Below are 19,609 nucleotides of genomic sequence, written 5' to 3'. Positions count from 1 at the left end.
TCTGATTCTGATGTGGATGATTCCACTCCTACAGCTTCTCCTCCTGAGGATTTCTCATTTTCAGAGACTCTGCATTCCATGAGGGAGCACTTTAAATGGGAAGGCCAGGATTACTCTGATTCCAGGAAAAGGCTTAGGGAATTCTTGTTTTACCCCAGCATAGGCCCTTAGCTATACCTCCTGTGTTGAATGTGGTGGAAGATGTTTTGCAGAGGCTTCCCTGAACCCTGACTCTTTGCCTCCTGCTCCTGTTAAACCTGATAGGTACTATAGGGTGCCCAAGCTCATAAGTATTTGTTTAAGAGTCCTAGGGCGGACCCAGAAACTGTTTCTCAGGGGCCTAAAGGTGTTAAGGCCTCTGTGGTTAAAAATCCTGTTCCCACTGATAAAGAGGCAAGGGCTTTGGATAGGTGGGGAAAGAAAGTGTATACTTCTTCCACTCTAGCCATGAGAGCGTTGAATTGTCAGTTTCATATGCTAAAATATCAAAATTTTCTCCTTTCACAATTGAAATCTAAGGTGGATGCTTTGGCGGAAGGTATTGAATGTAAAGAGTTGCTGGATTTGGTTCATGTGTCTGAACAAGTGGGTAAGCATTCTTTGCAATGTGGTTTTGATGCTGTACAGGCCTCCTCGAGGGTGGCTGCCACTGGTTCTGTTCTTCGCAGGCATGCCTGGTTGAGGGATCAGAATTTAGCTGAGCATGTTAAGACAAGGATTTTGGATGCTCCTTTACAGTCTGATGTGTTGTTTGGTTCGCCTGTGGAAGCAGTTTTAAAGAAAATGGAGGACAAAGCTAAGTCTATGCAAACTGTTAAAGATTTTTTGCAGGTGCAGCCACCGAAGTTTAGTAGAAATTGGCCTTCTAAGGGGTGGACATATCCTGCTTATGATTCCCAGTCTAGGGGTAGGTCTAGACGTGGTAGGGGCAGAGTTCAAGGTTCTTTTAGGCCTAGAACAGGGAGTTCACCTGCTCAGACTTCTGGTGAGGGCAGGGGTCAGTCCTTTCGTAAACAGACCCAATGACCTGCCTTTTCAGCTGCCAGTAGATTCTCGTCTGGCAGCTCCTTTGGGAGGAAGACTGTCTCTTTTCAAAGAAAATTGGGATTTTATTACTCAAGACAGATGGGTGTTGGATATCATTCACCACGGTTACAGGTTTTATTTCCATACATTGCCCCCTTTCAAAGGCATGCCAGACGTTCCTCCTCCACAAAGAAAAGAGGCTCACAAGCAAATTTCTCAGTTACTCCAGATCGGGGCCATTCAGCCAGTCCCTGTATCAGAAAGGGGCCTAGGATTTTATTCTCGCCTGTTCCTAGTACCAAAGAAGGGGAACACGTGGAGACCAATTTTGGATTTATCTCTCCTCAACACTTATCTGGACATTCCCAAGTTCAAGATGTTGACGTTACAACAGCTTTTACCTCTGCTGGGCAAAGATCACTGGATGGTAACTTTAGATCTCAAGGAAGCTTACCTTCATGTGCCTATAAGGCTAAGTTGCAGGAAGTATCTGCGGTTTCGAGCTGGAAATTCTCATTATCAGTTCTCTGCATTGCCCTTTGGCTTATCTACTGCCCAGAGTATTCACAAAGGTTCTGGCTCCAGTGATAGCTTACTTCAGGCTAAAAGGAATTCAAATCTATCCTTACTTGGACGACTGCCTGATTCTGGCTCAAGAAAAGGAAGACCTTCTACAGCATCTGGAATATGTTATAGCAGTGCTAAGATGCCTAGGGTATTCTGTGAACGAAATAAAGTCCAGTCTAGTACCCTCTCAAGACATGTGCTTTCTGGGTGTGAGACTGAATACAGCAGCCCAGATGGCCTTTTTAACCCCGGACAAACAAAAGAGTCTATCACTTTACTTCCATCAACTATCTCATCAGTCCGTGCTGACTGCAAGGACAGTCCTTCAAGCATTAGGGTTCATGGCATCTTGTATTCTGGTGCTTCCCAATGCCAAACTGCATATGAGGAAGCTACAATGGTATCTCAAAAATATATGGACACAGCACTGCCAGGATTTGGACACTGTCATTCAAATAATACCTTGCCTTCAAAAAGAATTTTTGTGGTGGGCTCAGGAATGTCACCTAAACAAGGGACTCTCTGTGACCCGGCCAGAGGCGAGTCAGATTTTAACGACAGATGCCTCGGACATTGCTTGGGGAGCTCATCTAAATGGAAAGTGGATACAAGACAAGTGGCCTGCCAGACTACAGCATCTACATATCAACATGAAGGAGATGTTAGCAGTCCAGTTTGCATTAATGGCTTTCAAGGAGTTACTTCTTCCAGGGCAGGTGTTGATTCTAACAGACAACACAACTGTCATGTGGTACATCAACAAGCAAGGGGGAACACATTCTTATCCTCTATGCAGGCAAGCAATGATTTTATGGGAGACTGCGCTAAGCTTGCAACTAACTCTTCAGGCAAGGTTTCTGCCAGGAGCACAGAACTCCTTAGCAGATGTATTAAGCAGACAAATCATGGATCCCCACGAGTGGAAACTGGATCTTCATGTATTTCAGAAATTGACAGTGTCATGGGGAACTCCAGACATAGATCTGTTCGCTTCTCCGCTAAACCATCAGCTGCCAAAGTTTTGCACAAAGGGGTTTCATCACACAGCTTGGAAAGTGGATGCTCTGTCTTTCAGTTGGAAAAACCTTCATGTGTATGCCTTTCCACCTCTGCCTCTTCTTCCAAAGGTGCTATTAAAAGTCAGACTAGACAAGCCAAGGATGATTTTGATAGCTCCAGATTGGCCTCGGCAACACTGGTACCCACTACTAAGGAGTCTGGTAAGGAAGCCTCCATGGCCTTTACCTTTGATTCCTCATCTGTTATCTCAGAAGGACGGTCATCTGCTCAATGTCAAGCTTCACTCTCTTCATCTAACAGCCTGGCATATTCTGTGTTGAAACACAGCAGGTCTCAACTTCCTCAACAAGTTTTAAATGTGATTATGGAAGCTAGAAGACCTAGTACAAGGAAAGTGTACGCAGAAAAATGGAAGAGATTTTTATTTTGGAGTACAGCAAAGAATTTGGAGATTTCTGAGCCTAATTTGAGTGTGGCTCTTCAATATCTTACTGAGTTATTGGACAAAGGTTTGTCCTTCTCTTCCATTAAGATTCATGCTGCAGCAATTTCAGCTCACTATGATTGTGACCCACCATTGTTTTCGCATCCTTTGTTCAAGCAGTTTCTTAGAGGGGCAAAGAATATAAGACCCCCACGTAGAGCTCCTACTCCTGCTTGGGATCTCAATTTTGTGTTGGAAAAACTTACTCTACAACCTTTTGAGCCTGCGGCTACTGCTGAATTGAAATACTTGTCATGGAAGACTGCTTTTCTGTTGGCTATTACTTCTGCAAGAAGGGTGTCTGAGTTGCAGGCCCTTATGGCAGTAGAGCCCTTTTTGATTTCCATAAGGATAGGGTATCTTTACGTACTAATCCTTCCTTTATGCCTAAGGTGGTTTCTAGTGTGGCTTTAAACCAAACTATTCATTTGCCTACTTTTATGCAGACCCCCAAAATAAAGGGAAAAGATTTTGCACACTTTAGATGTACACAGGCAATTGCGTTATTATTTAAGCAGGACTAAGGATTTTAGGCAGTCTCAGCAGTTGTTTGTTTCTTTTGCTTTGAGTTCAGGGCAAGCCTGTGTCAAAACAAACTATTTCTAGATGGATTGGGTTTTGCATTGCATTTTGTTATTCCCATCATGGCAAGGAGATTCCAGCTGGGATTAGGCCTCATTCCACTAGGGCTACTGCCACTTCAACAGCATTTCTAAGGGGGGTGGCAACTAAGGATATTTTGGAGGCAGCTACTTGGAGTTCAGTGCATACTTTCTCTAAGCATTATCACCTTCCTATCTACTCTAAGTCTAGGGCTGGTTTTGCCACAGCTGTTTTGCAAGGCCTGTTGTCAGCTCCTACTTCTTTATGATTTGCCAGCCTCCCTTACCTCTGCTTTGGGATTCTACCCAATAGTAAGGACTGCAGCAATGTGGAACGAAGAACATAGTACAGTTTTGTACCTACCATAAATGTAGATGTTCGAGGATCCACATTGCTGCAGTCCAATTTACCCTCCCTCCTTCCCCTCTCTGTTTAGGGGTGGTTGTGTAGGTGAGGTTATATGTTGATATTTTTGTATATATTTTTGTATATATTGTACATATTTTGGTGCAGGTATTTTGGGCCTTGCCTGTTTAGGGTCTTCTGACATCTGGGGCAAGAAAAGACTGAGGATATGACGTCGGTCATGCGCATTAGTACCCTGACGTACTGACGTCAGTCTAATGCGCCCTGACCGACGTCAGCCATATACTCTGGTATTCGGGCCGACTGGACAGCGGACTACCCAATAGTAAGGACTGCAGCAATGTGGATCCTCGAACATCTACATTTATGGTAGGTACAAAACTGTACTTTCTTTCCTGTTTCTGGTGTTTGTTTTCCACTGTGTAGTAAATATCTTCACATTTACTGACTGTGTTTTTGTATGGACAGCAGGAGGTTGCATTCTTCCAGTGTAGTACTGTTTGATTATTATAAACTTATCTGGATTTCGTATGAGATGGTAAAAAACGTATGATTTTCAAATGCTTTTTTTTTAAAATCTGGATGTTAAATTTAAATTGATTCTTTTTAGAACGCTGTGATTCCAAAATAGTTTACATATGGCAATGCAATGCCAAAGCTTCTGATAGATATCTTCCTGAATCAGTTTGATTATGAAAGAAGGCTTGTGTAAAAAGGTATTGAAAATGTATGCAGACTTCCATTAGCAGTATGTGCAATCCAGGAAATGCTTCAGTGCTGCTAATATCTTTAGGATGGAAGCAAAAATAAAAGCTTTATTCCCACTTTCAGCTTTTAGGTGCCCAAGCACAGAGACAAGCAGAAATATATCAGCCTAAGCAATTTTTAGTTTAAAGGAAAACCATCCTACTGGGCGCTTAAAAAGATATAGAAATGCATTGTGTCCCTATACCCATTGTGTTGTAGCAAAACCACCAGAAAGCAAAGCTGTATTATTTCATGATTTTATGAAAACTTACACGTGTGTTTGTGTGTGTGTGTGTGTGTGTGTGTGTGTGTGTGTGTGTGTGTGTGTGTGTGTGTGTGTGTGTGCGCGCATATATTTAACATTTTCTTACTGAGAAAGTCCGACTGGGTCAGGAACCCATTTTAGCAGAGGCCCAGGGAGAAAAGCTCCAAATAGTACACAAAATTTAAGACAGTGTACATGAAGAAGACAATAGCAAGTATTAAAGCACACATGAAATAAGTGATGAATACTAAATAAGTACAGAGAGGTAGATACAATAATAAAACATGTACTAGATAGTTAATACTAAATAAACATAATGTGGTAGATTACAATTGTTTTTTATTTATCACATATGGCAAGGAATATGTAAGATTATTTTTGATAAATAAAGGAATGTCTGGGGAACTAGTTATGAGGGTGATAATGCTAACTGATGTGATTTTGAATAGGAATGTATTCACATATGGTGATAAGTATTATCTACAAATTAATGGTGTGGCGATGGGTACGCACTGCACCAATTCATACGCCAGTTTAGTAATGGCATACTGGGAATACACATATGTGATAAATAATTTATTAAATAATTTATTATTTAAAGACAACATAAGGTGCTATAAATGTTTCGTAGATGATGTTTTTTCTTATATTGGAAGGTAATGTAGAAAAACTACAAGAGTTTATGGAATACATTAATGGCACAACCAACTTCTTATAATTTACAGCCAATTGGTCTAGAGATATAAGATTTTATGTGTAAAGTTTAAAAATGGAAGAAAGTGTCATGAAAAATGGAAGAGATTTTTATTTTGGAGTACAGCAAAGAATTTGGAGATTTCTGAGCCTAATTTGAGTGTGGCTCTTCAATATCTTACTGAGTTATTGGACAAAGGTTTGTCCTTCTCTTCCATTAAGATTCATGCTGCAGCAATTTCAGCTCACTATGATTGTGACCCACCATTGTTTTCGCATCCTTTGTTCAAGCAGTTTCTTAGAGGGGCAAAGAATATAAGACCCCCACGTAGAGCTCCTACTCCTGCTTGGGATCTCAATTTTGTGTTGGAAAAACTTACTTTACAACCTTTTTGAGCCTGCGGCTACTGCTGAATTGAAATACTTGTCATGGAAGACTGCTTTTCTGTTGGCTATTACTTCTGCAAGAAGGGTGTCTGAGTTGCAGGCCCTTATGGCAGTAGAGCCCTTTTTGATTTCCATAAGGATAGGGTATCTTTACGTACTAATCCTTCCTTTATGCCTAAGGTGGTTTCTAGTGTGGCTTTAAACCAAACTATTCATTTGCCTACTTTTTATGCAGACCCCCAAAATAAAGGGAAAAGATTTTGCACACTTTAGATGTACACAGGCAATTGCGTTATTATTTAAGCAGGACTAAGGATTTTAGGCAGTCTCAGCAGTTGTTTGTTTCTTTTGCTTTGAGTTCGCAGGGCAAGCCTGTGTCAAAACAAACTATTTCTAGATGGATTGGGTTTTGCATTGCATTTTGTTATTCCCATCATGGCAAGGAGATTCCAGCTGGGATTAGGCCTCATTCCACTAGGGCTACTGCCACTTCAACAGCATTTCTAAGGGGGTGGCAACTAAGGATATTTTGGAGGCAGCTACTTGGAGTTCAGTGCATACTTTCTCTAAGCATTATCACCTTCCTATCTACTCTAAGTCTAGGGCTGGTTTTGCCACAGCTGTTTTGCAAGGCCTGTTGTCAGCTCCTACTTCTTTATGATTTGCCAGCCTCCCTTACCTCTGCTTTGGGATTCTACCCAATAGTAAGGACTGCAGCAATGTGGAGCGAAGAACATAGTACAGTTTTGTACCTACCATAAATGTAGATGTTCGAGGATCCACATTGCTGCAGTCCAATTTACCCTCCCTCCTTCCCTCTCTGTTTAGGGGTGGTTGTGTAGGTGAGGTTATATGTTGATATTTTTGTATATATTTTTGTATATATTGTACATATTTTTGGTGCAGGTATTTTGGGCCTTGTCTTTTTAGGGTCTTCTGACATCTGGGGCAAGAAAAGACTGAGGATATGACGTCGGTCGTGCGCATTAGTACCCTGGCGTACTGGCGTCAGTCTAATGCGCCCTGACCGACGTCAGCCATATACTCTGGTATTGGGGCCGACTGGACAGCGGACTACCCAATAGTAAGGACTGCAGCAATGTGGATCCTCGAACATCTACATTTATGGTAGGTACAAAACTGTACTTTCTTTCCTGTTTCTGGTGTTTGTTTTCCACTGTGTAGTAAATATCTTCACATTTACTGACTGTGTTTTTGTATGGACAGCAGGAGGTTGCATTCTTCCAGTGTAGTACTGTTTGATTATTATAAACTTATCTGGATTTCGTATGAGATGGTAAAAAACGTATGATTTTCAAATGCTTTTTTTTTAAAATCTGGATGTTAAATTTAAATTGATTCTTTTTAGAACGCTGTGATTCCAAAATAGTTTACATATGGCAATGCAATGCCAAAGCTTCTGATAGATATCTTCCTGAATCAGTTTGATTATGAAAGAAGGCTTGTGTAAAAAGGTATTGAAAATGTATGCAGACTTCCATTAGCAGTATGTGCAATCCAGGAAATGCTTCAGTGCTGCTAATATCTTTAGGATGGAAGCAAAAATAAAAGCTTTATTCCCACTTTCAGCTTTTAGGTGCCCAAGCACAGAGACAAGCAGAAATATATCAGCCTAAGCAATTTTTAGTTTAAAGGAAAACCATCCTACTGGGCGCTTAAAAAGATATAGAAATGCATTGTGTCCCTATACCCATTGTGTTGTAGCAAAACCACCAGAAAGCAAAGCTGTATTATTTCATGATTTTATGAAAACTTACACGTGTGTTTGTGTGTGTGTGTGTGTGTGTGTGTGTGTGTGTGTGTGTGTGTGTGTGTGTGTGTGTGTGTGTGTGCGCGCGCGCATATATTTAACATTTTCTTACTGAGAAAGTCCGACTGGGTCAGGAACCCATTTTAGCAGAGGCCCAGGGAGAAAAGCTCCAAATAGTACACAAAATTTAAGACAGTGTACATGAAGAAGACAATAGCAAGTATTAAAGCACACATGAAATAAGTGATGAATACTAAATAAGTACAGAGGTAGATACAATAATAAAACATGTACTAGATAGTTAATACTAAATAAACATAATGTGGTAGATTACAATTGTTTTTTATTTATCACATATGGCAAGGAATATGTAAGATTATTTTGATAAATAAAGGAATGTCTGGGGAACTAGTTATGAGGGTGATAATGCTAACTGATGTGATTTTGAATAGGAATGTATTCACATATGGTGATAAGTATTATCTACAAATTAATGGTGTGGCGATGGGTACGCACTGCACCAATTCATACGCCAGTTTAGTAATGGCATACTGGGAATACACATATGTGATAAATAATTTATTAAATAATTTATTATTTAAAGACAACATAAGGTGCTATAAATGTTTCGTAGATGATGTTTTTTCTTATATTGGAAGGTAATGTAGAAAAACTACAAGAGTTTATGGAATACATTAATGGCACAACCAACTTCTTATAATTTACAGCCAATTGGTCTAGAGATAAGATAGAATTTCTAGATGTGTTAGTTAGTAAAGACATAAATGGCATTCAGACTAAAATGTATAGAAAAAGTTGCAGGAAAAACACCCTTCTACATCATAATAGCATGCACCCCCCACATTTATAAAAATGTAGTGAAAATAGTGAAAAGTCAGGCATTAAGAGCCTCTAGACTGACACATGAGGATTCAACCTTCAATGAAACATTAAGTACTTTGAGAAATGAATTTAAGGAAAGAGGCTATAAGATTAGAATGTGGTTGTGGAAAGGCAAAGGAGGTGTAAACCCTTCTTTAATAAGAACAGTAACCATGAGAGAGGAAGAAGTAACACATACACACAAATTAACAGACTTATTATTCCATACACTAGTAACAATAATAAGATAGGGGACATAGTGATGAAACATTGGAATATATTGACAGTAGATGAAATGATTTTGGGAATAGTAGGCACTCAACCTAGATACACAAAATCTTTAAAAAGGATGTTATGTTACGATAAGCACAAGACTTATAGGGTACAATCAGATAGGAAAGGCACATTCGCTTGTAGAAATTACAATCAGTGTTCATATATGGCAAATACGAATGTGTTTAAACATCCTGATACAGGTAATGTCTATACATTTAAACATTATGCAGACTGTAAATCACGTGACCTGGTATACTTGGCCCAATGTCAGAAATGTAGTTCATTCTATATAGGAAAGACAAACAGAACTATACGTGAAAGAGTCAGGGAACACTTATATGCCATCCATAGGGAAGATGAACGCAGTGCATTAGCAAGGCACACTATAAATCATGACATGACATAAATTTGTCTTCTTAGTGATAGAGCTGATAACAAATATCAGACTAGGGATTATTAGGAATCACTCTGAGAAAGAAGAGAATAAATGGATTCTAAAGCTACAAGCGAATAAAGGACATGGACTGAATGAGAAAGTTTCTCTGAAACCCTTCCTGTTAGATAGACCATTTATTCATTGAATACAGTGTTGTGACTCAAGTTTTATATATAGATATGAGGCATGCACTTTCTGTGAGTTTAATTACTCGACTATATGTTATATTTTCACTACTTTTTGCTCTTGATATGTGCACAGAATTGAATAATCCATACTTAATCATATCCAGTTTCTTATTTATTGATTTATTTATATATATACATATATATGTATATATATATATATATATATATATATATATATATATATATATATATATAAACATGCTTAAACAGATAAGTTGTATTTGACAACATACAATATATTTTTACCCCCCTATTAACTATTAAATAGGGGTTAATGGACTATCTATTGACAGAAGTCTGAAATCTTATTTCATGTATATTTATAATTATGTATTTGATACTAGGTTGTAAGCCAAAAGACAAACAACAACATATATTTTTTAACATACAAGTGATTTTAAGGTGAAGATATACTACCACCTATGAACACTTTCTATATATGTTTTTTATGAAAATTCAGCAGTAACAAGTTTTTTAACCTGTCTATATATTATACATACTATTACAATAGAAGATTATTTTTGGAATGTTCATTTTATACCTTTCTTATATTGTTTATTTGATTTATATGTACACACAAATAAGTTAGGGAGTTGCTTTAGACAGACAGCTGAAAGGTTTTATTAGTAGAAATATTTATTGCATTAAGAATCAATCTTTTGAGAACCAACTGTTATGTGATTGGCTGAACAATTAATTAATGAAACACCAGTATCTATTTAAACTGATGTTTTTTTAATGAAATTATTAAGTCTGAAGAAGCGTTCTTTGGAACACAAAAGCTCTCACTTATTCACTTCTGGTTGTGTTTTTATGTGAATAAAGTCTCCTTCGCTGTTTATTGTACTGCCTCTTGATTTCTTCATTGGATTATACTATATATTATTGTTAAGGTACTTTACCCTGAGGACTGAGTTTTTTCAATTATTTTTTTCTGTACTTTGAAATTCTGTACTACTGTTTTATATAACATAGTCTAGACTTGCAAAATCTAGGCTGTTTTGTATCACTGTGGTCTAAACCAGCCATCTTACATTAACAGGGCCTTTCTGCACCCTTGTGGCAGAAGTGTGTATCTCAGGATCCATCTGAGGTGGGGATTGCTGGAGAAAGTCTCAGTTTGGGCCTTACCCATTGGTAGTTTGTCTTAAAACTGTTAAATTTCACCTGTATTTAAGCCTAGAATTTGCATGTAGCTGCACATCACACAACAAGGGTTAGCAGTGGCCTGTACAGACACAAACGCCTGGCAACTTAAATTTTCCTTAGATGTCTGTCAGTAGAACCTCTCAAGTCCTCTGTTGCTCTGCAGGCAACTCAACTGCACACTCAGCAGCACTGCACAATTAAAACTATCAACAGAATAAACCCTGTTATTCCTGCATCATGTAGTTTTGAGAATTACAATGTCTACACTACAATGAGGAATTACATCAGATGATTGTATAATACAGAACACAACTGAAGGAAATGGCACCTTAAACAAGACTAATAACCAAAACAATAAAAAGTCGGAGCTAAATAAAAAACATTTTTGCCAATACTCAGTGGATCAGACAACACTCTTTATTAAAATATTAATGCTTAACAGTTTCACCTCATTTTCGTCCACCAGAAACTGGACTCATCATAAAACAAATCACTCCTAACTGCCTTTATATTTATATATATATATATATATATATATATATATATATATATATATATATATATATATGCACATATACATACACACAATGAAACTGTTTTAATGTTGTTGTCTTTCGGGTTTTCCCGGTTAGGGGTCGCCACAGCGGAACTCCGGTCCGCTAATAATTGGCAGTAGATTTTGACGAACGCCGAGGTGCCAGCTCAATGTTTAACCTTCAACAAAGGTACTCCCTTTTACACATGTCTTTCGAATGCCTACCCAACCGCGGGGAGGACATGCAGACTCCACACAGGAGGCACTCCCTGCACTCCTGCCGAGCATCGAATGGGCGAACCTCTTGCTGTGAGGCAACAATACTACCACTGCACCACCTCAAAACTGTTTTAATAGTTTAATAAATAGTGCTTTCTGATCCACTGAGTATTGGCACAAACATGTTTTATTTAACTCCGACCTTTTTGGTGCTTTTATTGTTTTGGTTATGATTGTATAATGCAAATGTTAGCTAGAATGGTATAGAATGTAAATTCTGATGTATTGTATATCTTGTATATTTTTTGTATAATTTCTTGTATAAGTTTTGTATAATCTCTATATGTGGAGCTTTATCTACCTTGGCCTGCACTGAAAATGTGTCTTATCCCAGTCGGACTTTCCCATAAACAAATGTAAAATAAAAATAAATAAAATAAACTGATCTAATTTACCCATTCCCCAACAGTACTACGGTATAAACCTGCCATTATGGATGGTCACTTTCCCAACATTTCTCCAGGCAGCTTGATTGACTTGGGCATTCTGAGGCAATGTAGTAATTGCCTCATGTATACTGACAAACCACTTAGTTCTGAAATAAATACCGCACGTGAAAGATGTAATCACACTATCAAATTGGAAACAATCCTCTCACGTAACATAAAACAAGACATCAAACAGGTTGTGAGATCACATACTTCACCTCTCACAAGTTCAGAGCACAACACATAAACCCACATATGCGGAAGTACTCACTAGAGGCCTACCAAAAGATCAGAGACCTCCCAAGCACAAATTATCTGCACACACCTCAACATGTATAGAAACCACTGCAATTAACAACATACATCAGTCTCACCAAATAAGCCTTTAAGGCAAAACACCACAAAATCTAAAGTCTTGGTCATAGACTTCATAATGAGACACACAGATGTCCCCTTTACCAGTCTGGACAAGGAGGTTATAATCAGCAGCCTGTTGGGTACCAGGATCCGTCAGATCATACATACTCAGGTCACTCAAGAAGTACAATTATGACTCTGTCATAGTCTCTGACTGGGTGAATAACTTGAGACCTACCTCCTTGGACTATATGAAGACAGACATGACTGAACTCACCAATTATGAGTCCCAGACAGGTATGACCCTAGCCCTAAGCAGCATTCTACCTTCAGCCAGGATAATGTCACAATCTAAACAAAAAATTATTGACTTCAACAATTGGCGTAGCTTATAGTGTCAGTCCAGGGTGATGCAGTATTTGTCAGCCTGGGAAGAAATGGTTGACAGGCCACACTGCTTTGCCAGAGACGGTCTGCACCTTTTTCCCCTAGGCTTGTGGATACTGGCTAAAGTGCTTGCCTTCTCCATAGTGCCTTTTTTAGGCAATGTCAAAATATAAAAATTTCCAACATAGCAAAATCCTCTCAGGACAAACTCAAGGTTCTGCTGCTAGGAGTCTAAACATGAAACTGCACTCCCTGGAAGCACTCCTCACCTTGAAAGATGGTGACATCTGTGCAGTCACTAAACCATGGTTCAAGGCCACAGAGAGCACCCTACCATGCAAGACTACAATGCCTTTCACACATTCAGACCCCTGAGTGAGCATGGAAGAACCAAAGGTGGTGAGCTGTATCCATCTTTATTAAAGCCAAGTACACCTTGAGATTGGTCAAACAGTACGTCTCTCTCAAACTTCTCCATGCCCAATTAACTGTAAGCAAACACCCTACCACATCATTGCTAGCTATAGGTCACCCTCCATGAACCAAGAAAAGTAACCACTTTTTTCTCTATCCTGATACAAACTATTGATTGTAAGAAATGTATAAATATAAGTAAAAAAAAAATAAGGGATTAGACAGGGAAGTGAGGCAAATACTGAGAAGTCTTCCATCTAAAAGGTAGCAACTCTGAAATAATGGTGGGTATACGGACAGTTAATTGCAACATTGAATAATGAACATAGTGGATAACTAACAATGAAAAAAGACACTGGGTAAAATGTGAGAAAATATAGGAAAAAGAGAAAATAACCCAAAAGAGGGGGGCAGGGATGGAGCACACACAGAAAATTGTGAACTGTTTGTTAGAAGTGAGAGAAAGGCTAAGTACAAAACTGAGAGTTTCTCCACCCATCAGAATAAAGGAATGAAAGGCACTCCACCAAATGAAGGGAATGTGCATATACAGAAAGAGGGTGTGAAGTAAATATACAAACATAGGAATAAGCAAAAAAATGGACAAACAGGCCAGGAGTGAGACTCAACCAACATGTTAAACAAGAATGTGCTAAGTGCTTTCAACCCAAATGCATAAAAAGGGGGTTCATCAGTACACCAAAGTAAAATCATCACTTTCTCTTATAAGCTCCTTGACGTACTATCATACTGTTATTATAAAGGTGATTCTCTGTAAGCATTGGCTGCTTAAATAAGTCATATATTAGAATACATAACAATTAAAACTTTAAATGGATGTATAAGCAAATAAATGCAAAAATTAATGTGCGGAGTGTATGCAGTCTGCAAAGATTACAGTATATGTGAATATAATAATGTCTGCATATGCTATATATATATATATATATATATATATATATATATATATATATATGTGTGTGTGTATGTGTGTGTTATATATGTATATATATATATATATATATATATATATTTATATATAAATTTATATATTGATATATATTGTGTGTGTGTGTGTGTGTGTGTGTGTGTGTGTGTGTGTGTGTGTGTGTGTATATATATATATATGTGTGTCTGTGTGTGTGTGTGTGTGTGTGTGTGTGTGTGTGTGTGTGTGTGTGTGTGTGTGTGTGTGTGTGTGTGTGTGTATATAGATAATAATATTATATATATTCTACCAGTAAGAATTCTAATTAAAGGAATGTCCTTTAAATGCATAGACTAACCTTGTGAGTGCTTTCTGCCCATGTTATATGCATGATGTATACAATTGTATTTGTTTTATGTCAGTTACCATCTAGTCATGTATATTTGTACCCATAACGGATCTGAATTTTATAAAAGCCTAGCAGTGTCCTGTACCTCGATAAAGGTCTTGTAACCGGAACACTGAATCACTTCACGTTAATCGTGTCCTCAATGTTGGACTCATGATATGTCCTTTTCTCTTTGGCTAAGAATTATTAACAGGACAGGACAGTTTCTATCTGTGATACCAAAACATTCTCACCCTTCAGCGGTTCCCAAGTAGGTGTGACTCAAGGATCAAACTTTTGCACAGTGCTCTTTTCTGTTTTTGTCAATAATCTATCCCATGATCTAAATGAATCAAATACACTTCTCTATAATTACAATTTAGCATCACATGAAAGTGAAGATTCTTCTGCATCCAAAGCTACTTAAAAATGTATTTTCAGAATACCTGACATTGGTCCATGAAATACAAAACAAAATATCAGCTCATTATAAATATGATCCATAAGCTATAGTACTCCTCAATACCTGAAAAACAACACATTTATAAATTAATGATCCGATTATTGTTGCAATCTGCTAAGAGGTCTGCTGTAAGTACCTTGGAATATTTCTGAACCCCCCCCCCCTTGCTTTCTTCCATCATTCTTAATTGAAAAGTGCCTCACCAAACTAATGACTGCTCAAAATATACCAGAGTTCTCACTCTTTAAGCTATTTAAGCAATCATTAAATTTGACCAAACTCTATCATTTATGCTCTTGAACACTCTTCACAAACTCTATTATCCCCAAGTACTGTTTAACAAAGACTACTGAATTATTCCCACCAGGGACCTCACTTCATTATCCTAAAAAAAGACTTACCCTTCAGTAGATTCTGGCATACCTGCTATTACACTACATAGCCTACGATCACTTGTGAGCTATTAGAAATTTTAGACAGCCTTCTATTCCCTCTGATATCCCTTGGAGTGTGCTTTACTACTACAAAGTCCCACTTTTTTCCCTAGTAATAATTTTTTTCCTAAATTACACCCACTATTATAAACAAATTTCCCTGTCTCTGTTTATAGTGCAATAGATCACATCATGCTCAAAGTAAACCTACTTCAGTTACTTATACCATGTGCTTTTGTAATAGTAGGTGATTATGGGTACAGATCTTAGGCATTAATTGATATTCCTTTCTTTGGAAGCTTGTTTGATCTGCAAAACCTGTCCAACTTCAACCCACAAATATTTTCAGACTGCTTAAAACTAATTGACTGGACACCTTTAAGAACTCTGCCCCTTGACAATGCCAACAACTCCTTTAGTGAAACTTTTTTATACCTGCTCAATAACCTTGCTCCTGTCAAGACCAAAAGAGTTAAAGGTATAACTTCTCCCTGGCTATCTAAGGAAACTAAACTGATCATGCTCCTAAGAGACAAAAAGTAGAAACAATACCAAAGAAATAAGCAACCTAACACCCTATTAGAATTTAAACAAGTCTGCAACTCCATAAAAAAACTAATAAGCAGAGACCACAAAACATATTACTCTAAGCTTCCATCTGAACATACTAACAACCCTACAAAATTCTGGAATACTATCTCCTCCCTCTTTCACCCCGGCAGTAAAGACAGTCCACGCCAAAACCCTAACTGCTTGTTTTTCGGCTATTCCCGGTTAGGGGTCGCCACAGTAGAACTCCGGTCCCTAAAAATTGTCAGTGGATTTTTATGGTGCCAAAGTGCCAGCCCGATGCCCAACCTTTAAAGAAGGCACACCCATTAATGCATGCACCTACCTGCATGTCTTTACACATCACTCGACCACAGGGAAGACATACAGACTCCACACAGAAGGCGCTCCAGGTGAGAATCGAAACGGAGAACCTCTTGCTGTGGGGCAACAACGCTAACCGCTACACCAATGTGGCCTCCCACCCAAACCCTAACTGTTCTGATCAACCATATGGCCTCTGATCAAGAAACAGCCTCTCTGTTTAACACCAACTTTTGGGAATGTATAACCAAACTTACTACCAGCTTCCCCAGCACCCTCCAATATCCCCCCTCCCCATACCTTCCCCTCTGATCTCAAAATATGCACCCCTTCCTTCATCTTCAGTCCTGTGCCCACAGACATAATAATAAAAAACTTCTCCGACTAAAACCATGCTCCAACCCCACAGATAATTTACCTGCATCCTTCCTTAAACTATCAGCCACCAGCATAGCCTTCCCTATCTCCATCATAATAAATAGGTCCATCCAAGAATCTTATGTTCCCCTCACTTTGGAGACAAGCATTCACCATCCCACTCCATAAAGGCGGTAAAAACACTGACACCACTAATTTCTGTCCTATTGCCATATTTTCTCCACTCTCAAAAGTCCTGGAAAAATGTATTCACTCACAACTGATGCCTTATCTAACACAAAACAACCTCCTAACCCCCACACAACATGAATTCTGTCCTAGCCACAGTACCATCACTGCACTCCTCTCCTTCCTCGAGTCCATTAACCATGCTCATGACCCCAGCAAAATCATGTCAACCCTGTTTCTAGACCTTTCCAAAGCCTAAAACACCATCTCCCCACCCTATACTCCTATCACAACTCTTCTCCCTCAATTTCTCTGCTTCTACAATAGCTTGGCTCACTAGCTACCTCTCCAAAAGACAACACGATGTTAAATGGAAACATTCCACCTCTTCCTTTCTATACACCCCTACTGGGATACCCTAAGTTTCTGTCCTTGGCCCCTTACTTTTCAATATATTCATCAAGAATGTTCTCCACTCTTTCTCCAATTATACACTAACCCATATACAGATGATTTGACAATCATCTGCTCAGCTAACACCCCTTCTGACCTTCTACAGATAAGACATTCAGCTTCCTCAAATACTGAAACTTGGATACAAAACAACCACCTAGCCCTTAATGCCAGTACAACTAAATTAATGATTTTTTTCCACATCTAAACATTCCCTCATTGATAAAAACTCCTTCAAGATCATAAGCCAGAATAACACCTCCATTGAAAATGTCCCTCATACCAAACTGCTCAGCATCATTATTGACGAACATCTAAAATTCGATATCCACATCCAAATTAACATCAAAATAAAACACCAAAAATGAGGACTCGTATATAGGCATAACCATTATCTTACCCATTCCACCAGAAAGACCCTTGCCTCCATATACCTTCTCCCCTCCCTAATGTATGGCGCTTCTCTGTTCTTGAATCTTCAGCTCGGCCTTCAAACTAAATTAGATGCCTGTTACAGTAAAATCTACAAATCCACCACCAAGTCTAGGAACTCATCCCATCACTGCATCCCCCTCCACTCACTCCAATGGCTCAAGCTTCCCAGCTATCTGAACCTCTTCAATCTCATCACTGCCCATAAGCTTATATTTAACCCATCCTCCTGTCCCACTCTCTCCACCTCCTTAACCCCCTATATTCCTAATTGCTCACTTAGGTCAGAAAATCAGAACCTGCTCAAAATCTACAAACCTTTATGGCCACCTGGACACTCTCTGCTATCCTGCTCCTTAGGTAAACTATGGAACTCTCTTCCTCCCTCCCTTAGAAATACTCATAACTACTCTAACTTTAAATCCCTCCTCTAATCCTATCAATGCCCCTGCTCCTTCCCCACATAGGACCTTCCTATATCAAAACCCACCTTCTAACTATGTGCATCATCTCTGCCTCACATCATTTGCCCTTCTACTCCTGCTTAACCTCCAGATTTTGTTAATAGTTTATTTCCAGCAATTTCTCATCCTCAGTTGTAATTCACTGTTAATGATCCTTAGACTGTACTGTTGCTAGATTTTTACTACTATTATTGTGGAATGTAAAATTTTAATTGTAATTCACTGTTAATTACTCTGTACAGTTGCTTGATTTTATTATTATTATTGTAGAATGTAGATTTTTTTTACTGTAGAATGCTGCATAAAGCTGTATGACTTATTTGCTTTGTATGTGTATATGCTAATATGTTTGTCATTGTTATTGGATCTTTTCTCCCCGGGCCTTCACTGAAAACGGACACTTTTTTTCCCACTCATCAAGGTGAAATAAATAAATAAATAATGAATAAAATAAATAAAATTTGATTGAATTTATTTCAGGTAGATATCTAGTACTAAAACAGCAAAATACCAATCAACTACAGTGCAAACTTCCTCATTTACGTATCTGTCAACTTCCATCCTCTATTTTGAAAACATGCTGGATACATTTAAAGTATGTGACTATTTAAATACTTGTTACTGCTGCAATTACTGACTACATCTTATGTAACTGTTAATATTCTGTACATTTCAATATCTTTTTTATGTAATTTGCTGTATTCGCCTTTAGCGTGGTCTTCTCTGAAGAGTTTTGTCAAACAATTAACAAAGCCAGTACATAAAACATTCCCTTAATTTTGTCTTTTATTTTTCTCTCTTCTCTCTTCGTGCTTGTACACCTTGAAAGTTAATCTCATAATAATATAACAATGAAGTTACAAGATAATTAGCTTTTTAATGTCTTTTTATTATTATTGTTTGTTTAGCAAGACTGTTTCTCTTCCACAGAGCCGAATGCCGTTGGCCATGTCAAAGTAGAAAAAGATCTGACAAACCTGACCCTTTCATGGAGTCTTAATGATCTCAACGCAAATACTTACAACTATAAACTCATTTCCAGTGATGCTAATGTGTCTAGAATTATCAATTCTACTACAGCAACTAGCGGTGAAGTTGTGGATAATCTAAGACCAGGAACCAACTACAAATTTATTCTGACTACTCTTACAGCCGATAATACCAGCAGTACAGAGTATTCATTCAATGCAACAACCAGTAAGTTTTTATATTCCACATGCCAAAATTTAAAATTCTGTGTGAACATTATCCACAGATCTCATTTACTGACTCCTAATAAAATAATTTGAAGTTCTGAATGCTGGAATAGCATGTTCTTTCCTGCTTCTGGTGTTTGTTCTCCACTGTGTACTAAATATCTTCACATTT

The 19,609-nt window shown here is 38.3% G+C and overlaps 1 protein-coding gene across 1 annotated transcript in view; it reads left to right on the top strand.

Moving 5' to 3' along the window:
- The window catches only part of PTPRH (protein tyrosine phosphatase receptor type H), a 722,562-nt gene that overhangs the window by 208,635 nt on the left and 494,318 nt on the right, over nucleotides 1–19,609 (top strand). Inside the window, exon 7 of the mRNA XM_044059212.1 lies at nucleotides 19,172–19,438. Within this exon, the coding sequence (XP_043915147.1) occupies nucleotides 19,172–19,438 (267 nt within the window). The remainder of the gene's footprint in view (nucleotides 1–19,171; nucleotides 19,439–19,609) is intronic.

This window comes from Protopterus annectens, chromosome 17.part0 (assembly GCF_019279795.1).
Source record: "Protopterus annectens isolate FY-2018-M chromosome 17.part0, PAN1.0, whole genome shotgun sequence".
Lineage (NCBI taxonomy): Eukaryota > Metazoa > Chordata > Ceratodontiformes > Protopteridae > Protopterus > Protopterus annectens.
This window is presented reverse-complemented; position numbering and strand designations above follow the sequence as displayed.